This window comes from Elephantulus edwardii, unplaced genomic scaffold (assembly GCF_000299155.1).
Source record: "Elephantulus edwardii isolate Elephantulus edwardi_28Jun2011 unplaced genomic scaffold, EleEdw1.0 scaffold00010, whole genome shotgun sequence".
NCBI classification, from domain to species: Eukaryota; Metazoa; Chordata; class Mammalia; order Macroscelidea; family Macroscelididae; genus Elephantulus; species Elephantulus edwardii.
This window is the reverse complement of record NW_006399760.1, coordinates 33,167,113-33,183,854: the sequence shown is the minus strand read 5'-3', so window position 1 is coordinate 33,183,854 and position 16,742 is coordinate 33,167,113. Positions and strand designations below refer to the sequence as shown.

General features: G+C 38.5%; 1 protein-coding gene across 1 annotated transcript in view; it reads right to left on the bottom strand.

The window, feature by feature from the left end:
• Positions 1 to 609: 609 nt before the first annotated feature.
• The window catches only part of LOC102864515 (death-associated protein-like 1-like), a 43,958-nt gene continuing 27,825 nt past the window's right edge, over positions 610 to 16,742 (bottom strand). The window contains exons 3-4 of the mRNA XM_006880799.1: positions 11,789 to 11,849; positions 610 to 894 (exon numbers count right to left, since the gene is read on the bottom strand). Of these exons, the coding sequence (XP_006880861.1) occupies positions 778 to 894; positions 11,789 to 11,849 (178 nt within the window). The 3' untranslated portion in view covers positions 610 to 777. The remainder of the gene's footprint in view (positions 895 to 11,788; positions 11,850 to 16,742) is intronic.

Here is a 16,742-nt window from a genome sequence, read left to right as displayed (position 1 = left end):
TAGAGAGAATGGTGCAGCGGTGAATGAATGGAAACCCAAAATCTCTGTAAATGTTTATGAAAATTAATAAAATATAATTATAGAAAAAAAACTAGTGTCAACACTATTCACAATGCCCTATTGTATTATGACCTCTCAGTACTAGAGCATTAGTTTTTTTTGGGTTTTTTTTTTTTGGAGGTCCTGAGCTGATCTACTGAAGCAATAATTCTACTAGCCTTAACTGCTTTGTCAAAGAGAAATGGTTCCTAAAAAAAATTGTAAAAAAACAAAACAAAAATTGTATTTTTAATTTTCCCCACCAAACCTTCACAACAAATTATGTAAGGAACTGGATGAGATATGCCACCTCAAATGAAGACAGAAACATCTTAAGACAAGTACCCTGGGGAGAGTCACTGCTTATGTTTATACAGAATGTTGGCCTTGGCAAAAACTCAGTGTGTTGCTCTGTAAGCTGTGCCTCAACAGAGAACCCAGTGTGGACAGAACTTCAGGAGATGGGCTTGAATAGCAGGGAGTTTAGATTCTCTGTTTAGTCCACAGAATTACATATGCAAATGTCACAGGAATCCTGATCCAGACCAAAAGAGAGGTATAGGAACACGACAGATTTATAATTATGAATGTTTTATTATCTATAGTCAAAAGGGATAGTACAAAAGGGTTTTATTTACCAATCGAGTGCACTAAAAGCTGTGGAAAATTTTGGTCCTTTCTGCTAAGCTGTCAGATATTTGAGGCAGTTGGCCAGACGGCTGTGTTTTATGTCTCGGCTTAACATTTTCGAGGCTGCTGAATAATGTAGATCCTTTTTAGTGGAGCGACCTTCTCCAGGGCAGGTCTGGGTTTTTGATGTGCCATATGCACTTTTACTGGGAATTTATGGCTGAGCTAAAAGTGAAAAGGAAAGAAAAAACAAGCACATTGGACATTTGGTCATGAAAAATTAAGGTAGTAGAACACAAACAGTTAATTAGAGGAATTTAACAATTTTGTTTATTTCTATGCTAGGAGGATGCTAGGAGGTCTTCATTCTATGCCTTTCCCAGCCTTAGACTAAGGGCTGTTTGCATTAACCTGTTTTCTTTCATTTTAAAAATTATGTACTACATACAATTTGAAAGGTAGTGTTGTAGAAGACTACTGGAATAGTCCATTAACTGTGAAAAGAATAAACAAGTATGTCTTAGAGTAAGTGCAAGCAGCTTGCTCCTTTCATGCAAGGATGGTGAAATTTTGTCTCACATACTTTGGGCATGTTGTCAAGAGGGGCCAGTTTTTGGACAAGGGCATCATATTTGGGAAAGTTAGAGGCTTAGAGAAAGAGAGAAGGACTCTTAACAGGATGGATTGACACAGTGACTACAATAAATGAGCTTCAGTATATCAGATGGTGAATGGCACAGGACAGGGCAATGTTTTGATCTTTTGTTCATAGGGTGACTATGAGTTATACTCCACTTGACGTACCTGACAACAACATGACATGTGAAAGAATATTGAGAACATTTATTTGCAGATTATATGTTTTGGAAAAAGCGAAAATGAAATGTTTCGGTCTAACATTTAATTTCTTAACATTGTAGGGGGAAAGATAACATTTTAGTGATGCCAACTGCACTGCTCATTCTGTACAATCAACACCAGTCCCCACTGCCAAATTTTCCATCTCCTGAAACAGATCTTTACTGCAAAGCTATATTTTTGGAGGTAGGAATAGGTGCATCTGCATCAAGTATCAGTAATACAAGCAATTATTTGCAAATTTGGATAATTAGCTATGGGGATGCCAGAGAAAATTCTGATAAGGAAAAAAAAAAAACCCAACCAAAAAAACAATAACAACAAAAACCCAAACCAAAACAAATCCAAAAAGAACTCTTAAATTGTCAAAAGACGGGAAAAAAACCCCCAAAATACCCAACCTCTGAAAGAAGTTAAGTTGGCATTATTTGTTTGAACCATGGAAAATAGCCCTGCTTCTTGGTACAAATATACATGAGGAAATTTGCTTAAATCGATTTAATAATTAATACATGTTGCGACTTCTTGAAAATAAGAGTAATTTCAAGAGGAAATAAGATACTTTAAAGAATTTTGATCAAGGTCAGCCTGATGTTGCCAGCATACCAATGTAGTTTTTCTAGGAGAATTTGCACCTTTTGGATCCATTCCAGTGCTTGCTTTCCAAACTCACCAATACATTGTAAAGTGCATCTTCATTATCCAGCAAATAAAGAATGCCTCTGCCCACCAGAATGTAACTTATCTCTGCTGAACTTAGACACTTTGTCTTGACACTCAAATTAAATAACAGGAGAGATAAACTGTTCTTGACCCCAAACATCACATAGTTTTATGGCCTGTTTGGACTCTTCTAAGCCAGGGAAAATAGATGTGCTTTAGATAGCTCTCTTCTCAAATGTCCCAGTCCAGCCCAAGCTCTTTCATGTAAAACTGGACTCCAGAATATTCTTTCTTCTTAGGCTTAGATAATTAAACATACTAGATGAATATATGCTAAAGTGCTAATGATAATCTCTGGAGGGAAAGATTTATACATGATTGGTAGTCTTTTTCTTATCAGTATTTTTCTAGTCTTTTTACTATGAGTAGATGTAAGTTATGTAATTAATAAGTCCAAGAATTGTCTCTGTGGGCATTTTTTTTAGAACAGAAGAAATGTAATTGAGGGCTTGGTCATAAATTTTGCCTTTAAGTCTGAAAAAAGAGCTAGTGTCTTAAATTTTTTTTCATTATCAATTATCATTGGCCATATAATCTGCATTTATATTGTGTTAAGAGCAGAGTGGTTTTTCTTTCTTTCTTTCTTTCTTTCTTTCTTTCTTTCTTTCTTTCTTTCTTTCGAGAACAAAAAGGAGACTTAAGAGGTCACTAACTTTAGTAGTTTGCTTCCAGAGTTGGTATCTTCAATCTCCACCAAGACAGATGGATTATTTCAGGTTAGCTTTAAACCACATTCCAGGGCAGCAATTAGGAAGAATGATTGGGTAGACTGTTTAAGGTAAAGGTGAGTGAGAAAGAAAACAAACATGTAATGCTGATATAAGAAATCTGGGCAATTAGCCAAAATGAGGTGGGTCAAGTTGACAATTTGGGACTGGAAGGGATAAATCACATGTTGATTGTTCTGACCAAGGTGATGGGTGGAGTTGAGAAAGAAAGGAGGAGAGAAGAATGGTGTTAAAACACATGCATTGCTTGATTCTCACAAGTCCTTTATTTGTTCATCTTGAGGATCCCTGCCCTGGGTGATACAAATAATAAGATTCTCAACCACTAGCTGTAAGGCTGGTGGTTCAAACCCACCCAGAGGCACTTGTGAAGAAAGCCCTGATAATCTCTTTCTGAAACGTCACAGATTTGAAGGTCCATGTAAGCAGTTCTATTCTGCTCACATGTGGTCACCATGAGTGGGAAATGACTAGATGGCCACCAATACAACAACAACAGTAACAGCAGAACACTGCTGCTACTACTACCAGCACCACCACCACAGCAACAGGGTGATTTCCACAAATATTATGGGATATATCTTAACTAAGATACTTAAGTAAAATTCTGAAAATGATGCTCAACTATGTGTCAAGAGAGGAATGCCAGGAGTTCGAATGTTTTGGACACCAAGTCAGCCCTTGGGGCATCTTGGTCATCTGTGAATGAGTCTGGAAAAGTTGGGGTGGGGGAAGAAATTAGACAAGATTTAGAAAAAAGTGCAAAGAACTCTAGCGAAGATAATAGCTTTAGAGAAACAGTCCAAAATTAGTACGCTACAAGTGGGCAGGCTTTGTGGGTCAGTTTATATACACATACCCTGAACCATTGAGGACCATCGAGACAGAATTGATGCATAGCTGACTCTCCAGTAGGTTTGCAGAGGCTGAATATTGCACAGGAGGAGAGTATATTTCTCCCCCTTGGTTTTAAAGTAAGTTACTCATATGTTCCTGGGTAATGCAAACTATTTATACTTAGTTATTAGTTGCAAGGTTGGTGGATTCTTCTAAGGGTTTTCAGAGGTGGCAAATTGCTCTCTGCAGATCATCTGGTGTATTTAACCTTCCCGCTTTGGGTTGGCAGCACAACTTCTTATCCACTTAGGCTAACAGAGCTCCCAAAGCCAGCAGAGCACGTTTTAAATAGAAAAGGTTAGAAAAAAGATAACAGAACTATTAAGTTCTCATTCTCAAATCTCCCACCCTCCTTTGTTGAGTGTCCCAAATGATGAAGGATTTTGAAACTCTAAGTAGAGAGAAATTACTGTTTTCGGACTATTGTCTTCCATCTGCACTGATGAAACAAAGAAATTAAATTATCAACTCCTAAACACTTGATATTCTAGTACTTAAATACTCAAATTTATTGTTATAGGTTTTATATTAATGGTGACAGGATTATTCTCTTTTTAAATCTAAACCAGAACTAAGTGGGAATATCTTTCCAGGCTACAAATATCTATGTTTTAGTCAGTCAGGTGTTTTAATTTGGGGGAATTTCTGGATTTTTCACCAGGTTTTTATAAATTGATACGGTTTGCAGAATGAAAGATATGTCTTCGCTGATTCATTAGGGTAAGAGAGAATCTAGGTTAAGATAAGAGACTAAGTTAAAAGATAGATGGGGGAAAATTCAGGGCCAGAAATATGTCTGGATTCTACCTGGCTGGGGATCCTTTACAAGGCAGCGGGTTTGAACATGAAAAGCAGATCAATAGAACCCCACTCAGAATTTGTCTTCAGCTTAGGTAACTGTGACCCTAGGCGCTATATTTTCAGTTTTGAGAAAAAGCTAGAAAAGTATGACATAGGTCCTTACAATTGGAGCTGAGAAAGAAATCCTACATGCAAAGAAATCAACTGCAGGTTTTGTTTTTTAGTCTGAAGTAGGAGTATTAGCCTACTGGCAGCTCTTCCATTCATCTTTCTGGGCATTAACTTCCAACTTGAATGTTAGCACTTAAATTTCCACACCCTGTTACACAAAGTGCTTAAAACAAAACATTTAGCTCCAGTCAATGAAATTCAAGGATACTCCTACGGTGATGTTAATCTGCAGAACAAGAGAAACCTTTTAAAATTTGCAGATGCTTCTGATAGCTTTCCCTCCCCCTGGATCTCATTTCACATACATCTTTCTGACTCTGTTCTGACCCTTCTGGAAACTTGAAAAGTGGGTTCAACTTTAACTAGGCATAAACATTCCAACTCCTCTCCAGACCAGAACCCAGCCTTGTTTTAATGTTTTAACTGGATGCTCTGTAAGAATCTTCACAACTCTTGCCAAATTTAACTTCCATGACTATCCAGAGAATTAATATGTTTGGTGGTATCATTCTCTCTCATCTCCTGCCTTGAAAAAGAAATTAAGTAAATGAATAACCATAAATGTCAGAGGAGCTATGTGACTTCTAAAAGAATGAATGATGTCTAAGTATTAGGTATTCCTTAACCTAAGACTCTATCTCTTGGATATTTAGCTTAGAGAGGTTTTGAGACCATATGACACTGTTTTCACTGGAATATAATGACATAGGGTCTGACACTAAGCAGCAAGAAGTCTTTAATTGTTTGGACAGGAAGTGGAAGGAGTGCTGGATAAAGAATTACAGTGTAAAAAATGTTTTTGTTGTTAGATGCTATTGAGTCAACTACAACTGTGGAGTTTATCTTTAAATATGACTTTTACTAGTCATTATTTGACTTTGTTATGCAGATGGGTGGGAATATGTGAATGGGACATGTTAGCCTATCCACAAGGGGATTGGCTATCTAACATTCCACAAGAGAACTGGCCAGTCTCAACAATCTATAAGGGGATTGGTTAGTCTCACCTGTAAATTGAACAGCTCTAGTCACAGAGGTCTTATGGCACCACTGAAGAGAAAGCAAGACAATGTAGGATGCCCTTCCTATTCCAGGTACACCTATGGCAGCAACATCTATGGCCGAACTGGAGACCTGATGTGAGATGGGACCTTGAGGGTGGGGGAAGCCAATATTGGCAGGACTGAGAATTTGGGAACACTGACCTGAAGCCATGAGGCTCAATGTTGAGGTATTTGAGTGTAGTTAGGGAGCTGTCTTCATAGTATTCTGTTCTTAATCTGGATTATAACCTTTTGACTTCCTCAATATGGTTCTGTGTGGTCTGTGAGCTATCACATCAGATGATGAACCCACCAAAACAGTACGATTAGTGTTGAGATGAGTGGAAAGAGGTATGGGAGCATGAGGGACATGTATGATCTCATGGCAATTTGTTTGGTGTTATTGATGCTGTCGACAGGGACAATTCCCCTTCATGAAGTTGATAAGGATAAGATATGGCCATCCCCATGTGGCCTTTGTTTTTGTTTTTTTTTAACAACATAGAAACTCTATGAATAATGAATTTGAAACCTGCCCTATCCTTTGCCATCTTCAGTATCTCCTATAACATGAGCCCATTGTTACAGTTACTGTGTGTCAATCCATCGTATTGAAGGTCTTCCTCTTTTATGCTGATCCTCCACTTTTCCAAGCACAATGTCCTTCTCTGAGAACTGGCCCCTACTAACAACATGCCAAAATATATGAGGCAAAGTTTCACCAGCTTTGTCTCCAAGGAACACCCTGTTTGGACTTCCTTTGAATAATAAGAGATATCTTAAAATGGGCATATGAATTAATATGGCTTCGTGGGTCTGGAAGTAATGCCAGGTGAGGGCATGGATAAAGCTGATAAACATACTGGCTGTGATCCTTGATTCTGTGACTATAGTTTTTTTATTAGTTTTATATTGTCTTTGTGTGAACATATATTGTGAGGAGAACCATGGTAGCCTGGTGAATATTTATCGGCAAAGAATTATATTCCAATATATTTTATATTAGTTAATACAATTTACACAAAAGTTTGTTTTTTTCTTTTACTTTTTAAAAATTAAAGTGCAATTTACAAATAATAAACTTTAAATATTCTATTAGCAGTCAAGAAAGAAAAAAATATTGGGAAAATCTATTGTCAAAGACCTTTCTAAAGTGCTAAAGGGCAATAATGTCAGTTTAAAGACTAAAATGCACCTGATCGAAGTCATACTTTTTTTATTTGTTTCCTAGGCATCTGAAAGTTGGACAATGAATTAGGAAGACTGAAAAATTGATCCCTTTGAATTGTGGTGTTGTCAAAGATTATTGGATAACCAAAAGAACAAATTTGTGTTGGAGGAAGAGTAATCAGTGTGCTCTTCAGAAGTAAGTATGGTGAAATTTACTCTCACATATTTTGAACATGTTGTCATGAGGAATTGGTCATTAGAAAAATAAATGTTACCGGGCAAGGTGGAGGGCCAGAGGAAGAGAAGAAGACCCCCAACAAGATAGATTGACACAATGACTGTAACAGTGAGCTTTAGCATTCTTGGAAAGTGTAAGGAGAGTGCAGGATAGGGGAGGAATAGTTTAGATATGGTTAGCATGGTTGTTCATAGGGTCATTTTGAGTTGTAGTTGACACAATGACAACAATAACAAAGTTTACCTTATTTTCAGTGTACAAGACTTGACAAGTGATAATTTTATAACTATTGCCACAATTAAGAGACAGAATCTTTTCTTCAACCCTCTAAATTCCCCTTGCATCTTTTTGTAGTACTCCACCCACATCGAATTATGCCAACCACTGATCTCAGACAATCTGTTTTTTTTTTTTTAAATACCTCTGCTCTTCACCTAGTGGTTTGAGTCCACCAGCTTCTCCGTAGGAGAATGATGTGATAATCTGCTTCTGAACAGGTTTGCAGCCTGGAAATCTTACACATACCCTAGAGGGTCCCTAAGAGTTAAAAGCAAGTCAATAGCAAAGGGTTTGAATTTTTTGTTGTTGTTGTTGTGTGGTTGATCATTATAAAATTTTAATATAAGTCCAATTGAATATGAATTCTATAGAGACTCTTAGCTATAGGAAAGCATGTAAATCCCATGAAGTTCCATATCTGAAGTAGTCAGTTTTGCTACCCTTGCAGTTTCTTTCTGATGTAAGTCTTTTCTCCTTTTTCTAGGTTCCCCATGATGTCTTGTAGGAGTGGCAGTCAGCACTGACAGAGGGATGAGTATGTCTGCCTCCATGCTAAACACTTTGCATATTTTTTTACTCACATGACATTCTTCTTGAAATAGATACTGATAATAGCATTCCTATTTTAGAAATGAAGAAAAAGAGTTATAGAAAAGTGAAAGAACCTGTTCAAGGACACAGGTACAGTCACTGTTAAAAAAAATGACAACTGCATACCATCTCTATTTTCCTCACAGTTTCTAGATATAATCTACTACTACAGTTGTTGCTTTTGGAGGGACAGATTATTTATTAACTCTTAGAAATAAGGGAATAATAATTTTAACTAAAAGAGGAAGAACTGCTGTATGCCGTATACAAGGATCCCTGGGAGTACAGATCATTAAGTGCTCAGCTGTAACTGAAAGACTGGTGGATTGCACGCCTGCAGCAGTCTAATGGGAGAAAGGCCTGTTGTTCTGCTTCCATGAAGATTACAGCCAACAAAACCATCTGGAGCAATTCCACTGTCATGTGGGGTCGATATTCTTGAAAAATAGACCCTATAGCACTTAACCACAACATGTAGGACTCACATCATGCCTAGGGCACAACGTTGTTGTTAGCTGTCTTCAAGCCACTTTTGACTCATGGTCACTCCATGTATGGGAAGAGTAGAACTCCATTGTACATAATCAACTTTTTAACCCTTTCTTTAAAACCTTTTCTTTTGAGTTAACATATGTCTTAAGGGAACAGACCTATTCTATCCAGTTCCACTTACAGCTGTGAGCCTTTTCTTGTCCTCTAAGGAAGAAGCATTCAGTTGGCAAGAAAGATAAGAAGAGATGGAGGGGAACAGCTTGTGTCTATACTTGATTAGAGCCCTTCTTCTGGAACCAGGAGAGCAAGAATCACACAGGCCCTTGTTACAACCCATCTGAGTGGTGAACTGAGCCCTACAATAGAGGGCAATGCAGTTACAGCCTAAAATCAGGGTACTCTTCTGAATTTTACTATTTTGGATTGTCAACATTTCTTTTCATCTCAGAGTCATAAAAGCAAAATCCCTAAGAAATAGGACATATAAGTTACTCTGCAGCAGACAAGGTTCTCAGAGCTAATTTATTCTGCACAATAACCCTCTGCAGTATGTACTGTACTCATCTCCATTTGACAAATGAGGATTGTGAGACTCAGGTGGAGTCATCTGTCCGAGGTCACACAATTGTAAGTGCCCAGTGGGGGCTTCAGAAGGCCCACTACACAGTCTCTGCTCTAATATCCTTCAGAGGCTGAACAGATGATCCTCAGGCCCAATTTAAGCAGTGGCAGCAAGACTTCCTTCTACGAAGGACACCTAGTCCTGTGCCTTCAATAAATGTGGGAGCAGCAGAAAGAGTGGTTCTTCCTCTACTTGAATATGAAGACACTGCCTCTGAGAAGTGGAATGAGGGCTGTCACTCAGTGTAACTTATTGCCGTTATTTACCATTGAGTCAAAACCAAACCATTACTGACCCCTGAGTTTTCAGAGGCAGTAAATTTCATGGGAGGAGATTGCCATCTTTCTCCCCTGGAGCAACTGGTGGATTTGAACTGCATACTGTTCTCAGTGAAACTATACAATTTAAAACCAAAACAAACAATTTGAGTTTTATAGTGGTCCACAAGACAGAGTAGAACTATCCTGTAGGGTTTTCTAAGCTACAATTTTTATAGAGTCCTGGTGGCGTAGTGGGTAAGTGCTCAGGTGCTAACTAGAAGGTTGGAGGGTCCTCTCACCAGCAGTTCCGTATGAGAAAGAGGTAGTAATCTGTTTCCACACAGATTAAGCCACTTGGGAATTCTATGGACAGTTCTGCTCTGTTCTTCAGGGTCACTAACAGCAGCTATTTGGTTTTGCCTGTTTTAATATTTACAGAAACAGATCACCAAGGCTTTCTCTCAAAGAAATTCTGGGTGGGTTCAAACCATCAACTTTGTGATTAGTAACTAAGCACTTAATCATTGTGCCACCAGAACTTTTTAAAAAAATGACTTTACCACTTGGGTTTCTAAGGAAAAAAAATCAGAAAATTTAAGTAAAAATTACAATGGTCAATCACCTTTGCAAACAGATTTTGTTCTATAAACCTACTTCATATTCAGTCTTCATTCATTCCTAAACTGGGCAACTCTCCACCACCCTTGCCTCAAATATAGTGTTTCTTTATGAGAATGATGATGCAAGGAAATACAAACTGTATTTAGAAGAAGCCATAGTACTAGGGACATCGTTGTCAATGTCAGATGGATCTCAGCTGAAAGCTGAGAGTACCAGAGGATGTCTATCTGTGTTTTGTTGACTATGCAAAGGCATTTGACTGCGTGGATAGCAACAAATTTTGGATAACTTTGAGGAAAGTGGGAATCCCCAAACAATTGTGCTCATATGAAACCTATACTTGGACCTGGAAGCAGTAGTCAGAACAGAGCAGGGAAACACCGCATATTTCAAAATCAGGAGTGTGTCGGGGATGTGTCATGTCTTCAAACCTTTTCAATCAGTATGCAGAACAGATCATATGGGAGGCTGGACTTTATGAAGAGGAATGTGGCATCAGGATTGGAGGAAGATTCAACAACCTATGTTATGCAGATGACACAACCTTGCCTGCTGAAACTGAGGAGGACCTGAAGCATTTGCTGCAGAAGGTCAAGGACCGTAGTTTACAAAATGGATTTAAGCTCAACATCAAGAAAATGAAGATTCTCACCACTGGGCCTGTTGGTGGCATTATGATAGATGGAGAAGAGATTGAGATTGTTAATAATTTTAGCTTGCTAGGATCCACAGTCAACAAGTTTGATACCAGCAGTCAGGATATCAAGGTACTCAGGGACCTCGCCAGAGTAATAAAGAGCAAGGATGTCAGTCTAGAGAATAAGGTGCACCTGATGCAGGCCATGGTGTTCGTAATTACTTGCTATGCATCAGAGAGCTGGATAATGATTAAGGATGACATAAGAATTGATACCTTTGAGTTTTGGTGCTGGATAAAAAGTGTTGAACATACCATGGACTTCCAAGAGAACTAACAAATATTTAGAGTGTGAAACCATGCTGCTCCTTGGGAGCAAGGATTTCAAGATTTTGTCTCACATATTTTGAGTATGTAGCCAGGAGGTACCGGTCTTTGGAGAAGGATATCATGCTTGGAAGAGTGGACGGATGGTGCAGGAGGGGAAGACTCTGGGTAAGATGGACTAACACAATAACTAGGGTAATGAGGACAGGTGTGTCACAGACAGTGAGATTGGCTCAGAATGGAGCAGGGTTCAGAACTATCATGCATAAGGTGGCTATGAATCTTAGTCAACTCAACAGCACATAACAACATCACGATACAAGGAAGGTTAAAAAACTGACAAATTTCCAACACACATGCTGCCTTTTATGAAAAAATGCTAATGTTCTAAAAAATATTTGGGATGGCAACATGAAGGCAGCATGAGTCTCACTTTCTTTTCTCTATTACTGTTGAAATTATTTATTCAATGGATATTTTGGGAATTTGAAAGGAACAATTTCTATGTTCCTCTGATTGGGAACAGATTCTTTCACAAGGACATCAAAAGTTACCCCAGCAGTCCTCAGGTCCTTTGCCCACCCAAGCTGATACACTGGTAAATGCTGACTTAGAGTAGCATGTGTGTTTGGGTGCACGTGTTACCTTCTCCATGACTTACCTTCTCCAATGTGTCATTCAGGGCATCCATTGTCTGTATCTTGGTAACATTGGCAATGGCACTGTGAAGATGAGAAGAGATTTCATATAAGACTTTAAGAGTTTCCCCACTAAAAATGTTAATTGATTTATACAGAGGGTTTCTACCAAGGCTTGCAATGTTGACCAGTCAAACCGATTGCTGTAAAATTGATTCTTATTTGTGATGATATTGTGTCTCAGAATAGAACAGTACTATATATACTACAGCATTTTCAAAGGCTGACTTTTTTGGAAGTAAATTGTCAAACTTTCTTCCATGCCATTTTGGGTGTACTTGAACCTCCAACCTTTCCATTAACAGTCAAGTGTCTTAGTATTTATACTACCCAACTTCATCTAGAAGGAAAAAAAATTTTACATCTTTGTGCCCAGGTACTACAAGCTTTCTCAGTTGAATTATTATTATTATTCATCTAACTTTTCATTAAAGTATTATGTTGTTGTTGTCATTGAGTTGCACACAACTCATAGCGACTCCATGAACAACAGACTTGAGGCCTTTCTGTAACTGTCATTTCTCCAAGTTCATAGTTTTCAAATACATGTGGTTTAGGAAATGGAAGCCACTCCTGTTGCCCAAATTGTATTAAAAACTGGGAGCTCCACCAAACACTGTCCACCATAGGCAGCCAATATGGCATTTGAGACCCCAATGGTACAAGGTTCAATATCACAACAAACCCAGATTACCTCAGCACAGCAAATTGACAGAAGAGTGCTGTACAATTTAGAAAACGGTTCCTCCAAACTATAGTAGCAAAGGATTAAACTATAATACCTCAGACCTAACATTAAATATAGGGACCCTCCAGGAGGTTTTGTTGGCTGTAAACAAGATGATTTAATAATAAACAAAACAAAACAAAAAAACAATCAAGCATTCCACAATGACCCTCACCAAAACAGAGAGCCCATCTTACAGAGTCCAGTCACTTTATCCAGTCTCCAAAATGGTGACAAGGGCCTGGCCTTAAATGCAAGTGTCCTCCTGGAGGTCTTGTTGACTTTAAATGAGAGGCTTAAACAATGAAATAATCCATACCAGTCCTCAACCAAAACACGAGCACCATCGTAGAGTCCAGCCAATGAAAGTCCAAAATGGAAGACAAGGGCTTGGGAATATACATTGTTGTTGTTAAGTGCCATCTAGTACTGACCCTATAAACAAAAGACTTTAACCTTGTTCTTTAACTATTGTCCTTTTTCTAAGTTATAGAGTTTCCACAGGCATGTTTAGGAAGTGGATGCCACTTCTGCTTCAAAGCCTGTCTTTATCTGTTAGCAAACCAGATACTTATTGTCAACCATGGGTAACCATTATGACACTTGACAGATCACCGGCTCAGCGTTCAGTATCACAGCAATCCCAAGTTACCTCAATACAGAAAAAGAACAGAAAAGTGCTGTACCACTTAGGAGTGCTTATTTAAAAAACAATGATAACCAGATGAAATTTTAAAAGGCCACAGGCCCACACACCAGGCTCTTGTTGGTTCCCAGCAAGAGGCTTCCAGCCAGCCAAAGACAATCTGGAGCCTTCCCACAACCAACACAGAAAGAAAGTATAATATATATACAGAAAAATACAAATGCAGTAAGTGGTTAAAGCCCAAATCTCTCAGATCAGCTCCAATGTCTGGTAACCTGTCACTGGTTTTTCAAAGCTGTAAATCTTTATGGGAGGAGAATGTCCTTCTGACTGGTGGATTTGAACTTCTGACTTTTAGATCAGTGGCACAACACCTCACATTTGGCTTTGCAAATATTCACAAACTGAACCCACTGTATAAAACTAGTATATAGATTGCAAAACAAGAGCTGGCCAGCTTCTCCCTCTGTGATCTCCATTATCCCCGAGGAAAACACTACTTTGATTCACAGTCACCCATACTGGTTTGGAATGAATCCCTGGTGGTCTGTGTGTAACATATCAGGCTTCTGGAATGCTAACTGAAGGCTAGCAGTCACTCGATAGGAAAAACCGGATTTTTTCTTTTCTTCCTTCCTCAGAGCTTCGCTGCTTTGGCAACTCAATGAATGGTCATTATGATTTTGAAATGGGCTCAGTGGTAGTGGGTTAGAATAGCCTGAAGATAGCCTTCGTGGTTTAGTGTGTAGTTGATAGGACTAGTGATTTGGAAGCAGGAGTGGCATCCACTTCCTAAACAACATGCCTCTGGAAAATATGAACTTGGAGAAAGGATAGTCATAGAAAGGCTTCAGGTCTTTTGTTCATAGGGTCATTATGAGTTGTGCTCGACTTGACAGCAATTTTCGTCAACAGTAACAATAACAATAACAACAACAGTGACTGAAAGTGAGTTCTGATGGTAAGGAGCTGCACTGCCAACACAAAGGCACGTGGTTCGAATCCACCAGTTACTCCATGGAAGAAAGATGGGCAATCTCTGATTTACTGCCTCTGAAAACCTTCAGGAGGCTCAGCTGTGGGTCAGTTTCTACCTAATGGTACACAACAACACCACCAGTGACTGAAAGTTCAGTGGCTAGGATTCACCAGCTGCTGGCAGAGCATTTGGGTGGTTTTTTTTTAAGGTTAGTTTGAGGTTTTTCTGTACTTCATATAATGAATAACATACATCTGTTCTTTGTGTCTGGCTTTTTTTCAAGTTATTTTGCAGGAGAATTACAATTGGGTAATATCTGCAATTTCTTGAATGGTTGGCACATTCTTTTGCTCTGTGTGGTGGTTTGTATTGCTTTGTGGATACAGTTATTAGGAAACAGACACAGATGATGATAATTAGTCATCCCTTTCTACGGAATAATTTTAAAAGCAGTTCCCCAAGATGTAATGAGAGATGTTGGCCAATGAAGATGAAGTACTTTCACTTTGTGCATATGCTAGTGCAGGGGATGTGAACAGTGAAAGGGGGATTTATTGGGAAGCTAAATGACTGAGGCTCCCCACCCTACTAGCCCCTCCTAGAAATGTCATATTTATCATTTCGTATTGGTTTTCTTTCAAGTGGTGCCAAAATCGTACCAGCTTCAGATTCCACATAACATGTCCCTCTCCCTGGAAGTGAAAAAAAAAAGCTATTTTGCTATTTAGGTTATGATGTAGTGCAATTCTCATCTTTTCATGATTAGTAGAAAACAACTGAGATTTTTTAAAAATGGTTCCAATACTCACTTTATTATTTTCTAACCACTTCTCCTTCTCAATTGATGCTAAAATAACTATGTCTTCATTTTCTGAGGCACAGAGAAAGGAGTGGCTGGCCAAGTGGCTGCAGTCCTGAAATAATTTCTAAGGGCTGACTCTTGTTCCTGAGTCTCTGGTCCAGACATATAAACCTCAGTACACAGGTCACAGTAAACAGGGCTTTGTCTCGATTCAGGTTTGAAACTAAGAACGTTTTAGAAATCAGCTTTCAAACAACTCTGAGATTTCATCTCATCCCAGTTAGAATAGCAAAATTTAACAGAACAGCAAACAACAAATGCTGGTGAGGTTGTGGAGAAACTGGAACCCTTATTCACTTCACTGTTGCTGGGAGTGTAAAATGGTATAGCCACTATGGAAGGCAGTATGGCGCTTTCTCAAAAAGTTGCAAATAGGAAATATCGTTTGACCCAGCAATTCCATTACTTGGAATATACCCCAAAGAGACCATAGCTGCCACCCAAGCAGATACATGCACACCCATGTTTATCATGGCTTTGTTCACAATAGCAAGGAGTTGGAAACAATTTAAGAGCCCATCAACAAATGAATGGATAGAGAAGCTGTGGTATATTCACACAATGGGATCCTACGCTGCATTGGAAAAGTAGGAACTCATGCAATATTATGCAAAATGGATGACCCTGGAGGACATTATGCTGAGTGAAATATCTCAGTCACAAAAGGATAAATACTGAATAGTGGCACTATTCTAGAACGGGACTGACATAGGGGTTGGGAGAGAGACTGAGAAATATGGGATAAATTATGCATACTTCTTTGAAACAGATGAGAGAGAGAACTGTTTAAAAAGTATATATGATTAGGTATTATTGTCATGACAGGAATCCAGAACGAAGGCTGCATAGTGGAGTGGACTTGGGTGGGGGGGAGGGATTGAATAGTAATGAAAGAACTTTTCTATTAGTTTTCAAAGAGAAGAACGAAGTACAACAATGAATGAATGGAAATTCAAAATCTCTGTAAATTTTCAATAAAATTAATGATAATAACAATGAAATCAGCTTTCAATTCAACCACAGCCTGGCAGCCTTTATAACGCACATCCTCTATTCTATAAAGGGCTGGTAAAGATGCTGGGTCATAAGATAAGTAAGATGTAACCCTAACCACTCTTGGGGACTTACAATTTCACTTTCATCACGAAGATAGATGTAATTATTTACTGACAGCTGAAGAAACAAGTGACTAACTGCCAGAGGGGCAAATCTATATCTTATTTTAAAAGGAGTGGGGGATCCTAAAAAATTTGCTTCCTAAAAACTGGAAAGAAAATTTTATTTTAGAACTTCTATGCCAGTCATCTATACACATAAGAATTCTCTTCCAGAGTTACCCACTGCCATTTTGACTCACCGGGTAGGGCAGAGTAGAAGTAGAAACCAGTAGGGTTTCTGAGACTGAAAATCTTTATGGGAACAATCTGCTATATCTTTATCACACAGTCAGACCTTTTACTGTCCAAGGAATGCTGTCACCATGGAGCTACCAGAGCTCCTCTTATCATATTGGTGCCATTTAACTCTTACAGAAGTCATCTTGAGCAGCTTCTAATAGTGGTATAGTAGTCACTTATCAATTGATGTTTCCAAAACTATCTTAAAATTAAAGCAGGAGTAGCCATATTAATCTCTGATAAAATAAATATCAATGTAAAAACCATCACGGAAGATAAGGAAGGTCACTACATAATGCTGAAAGG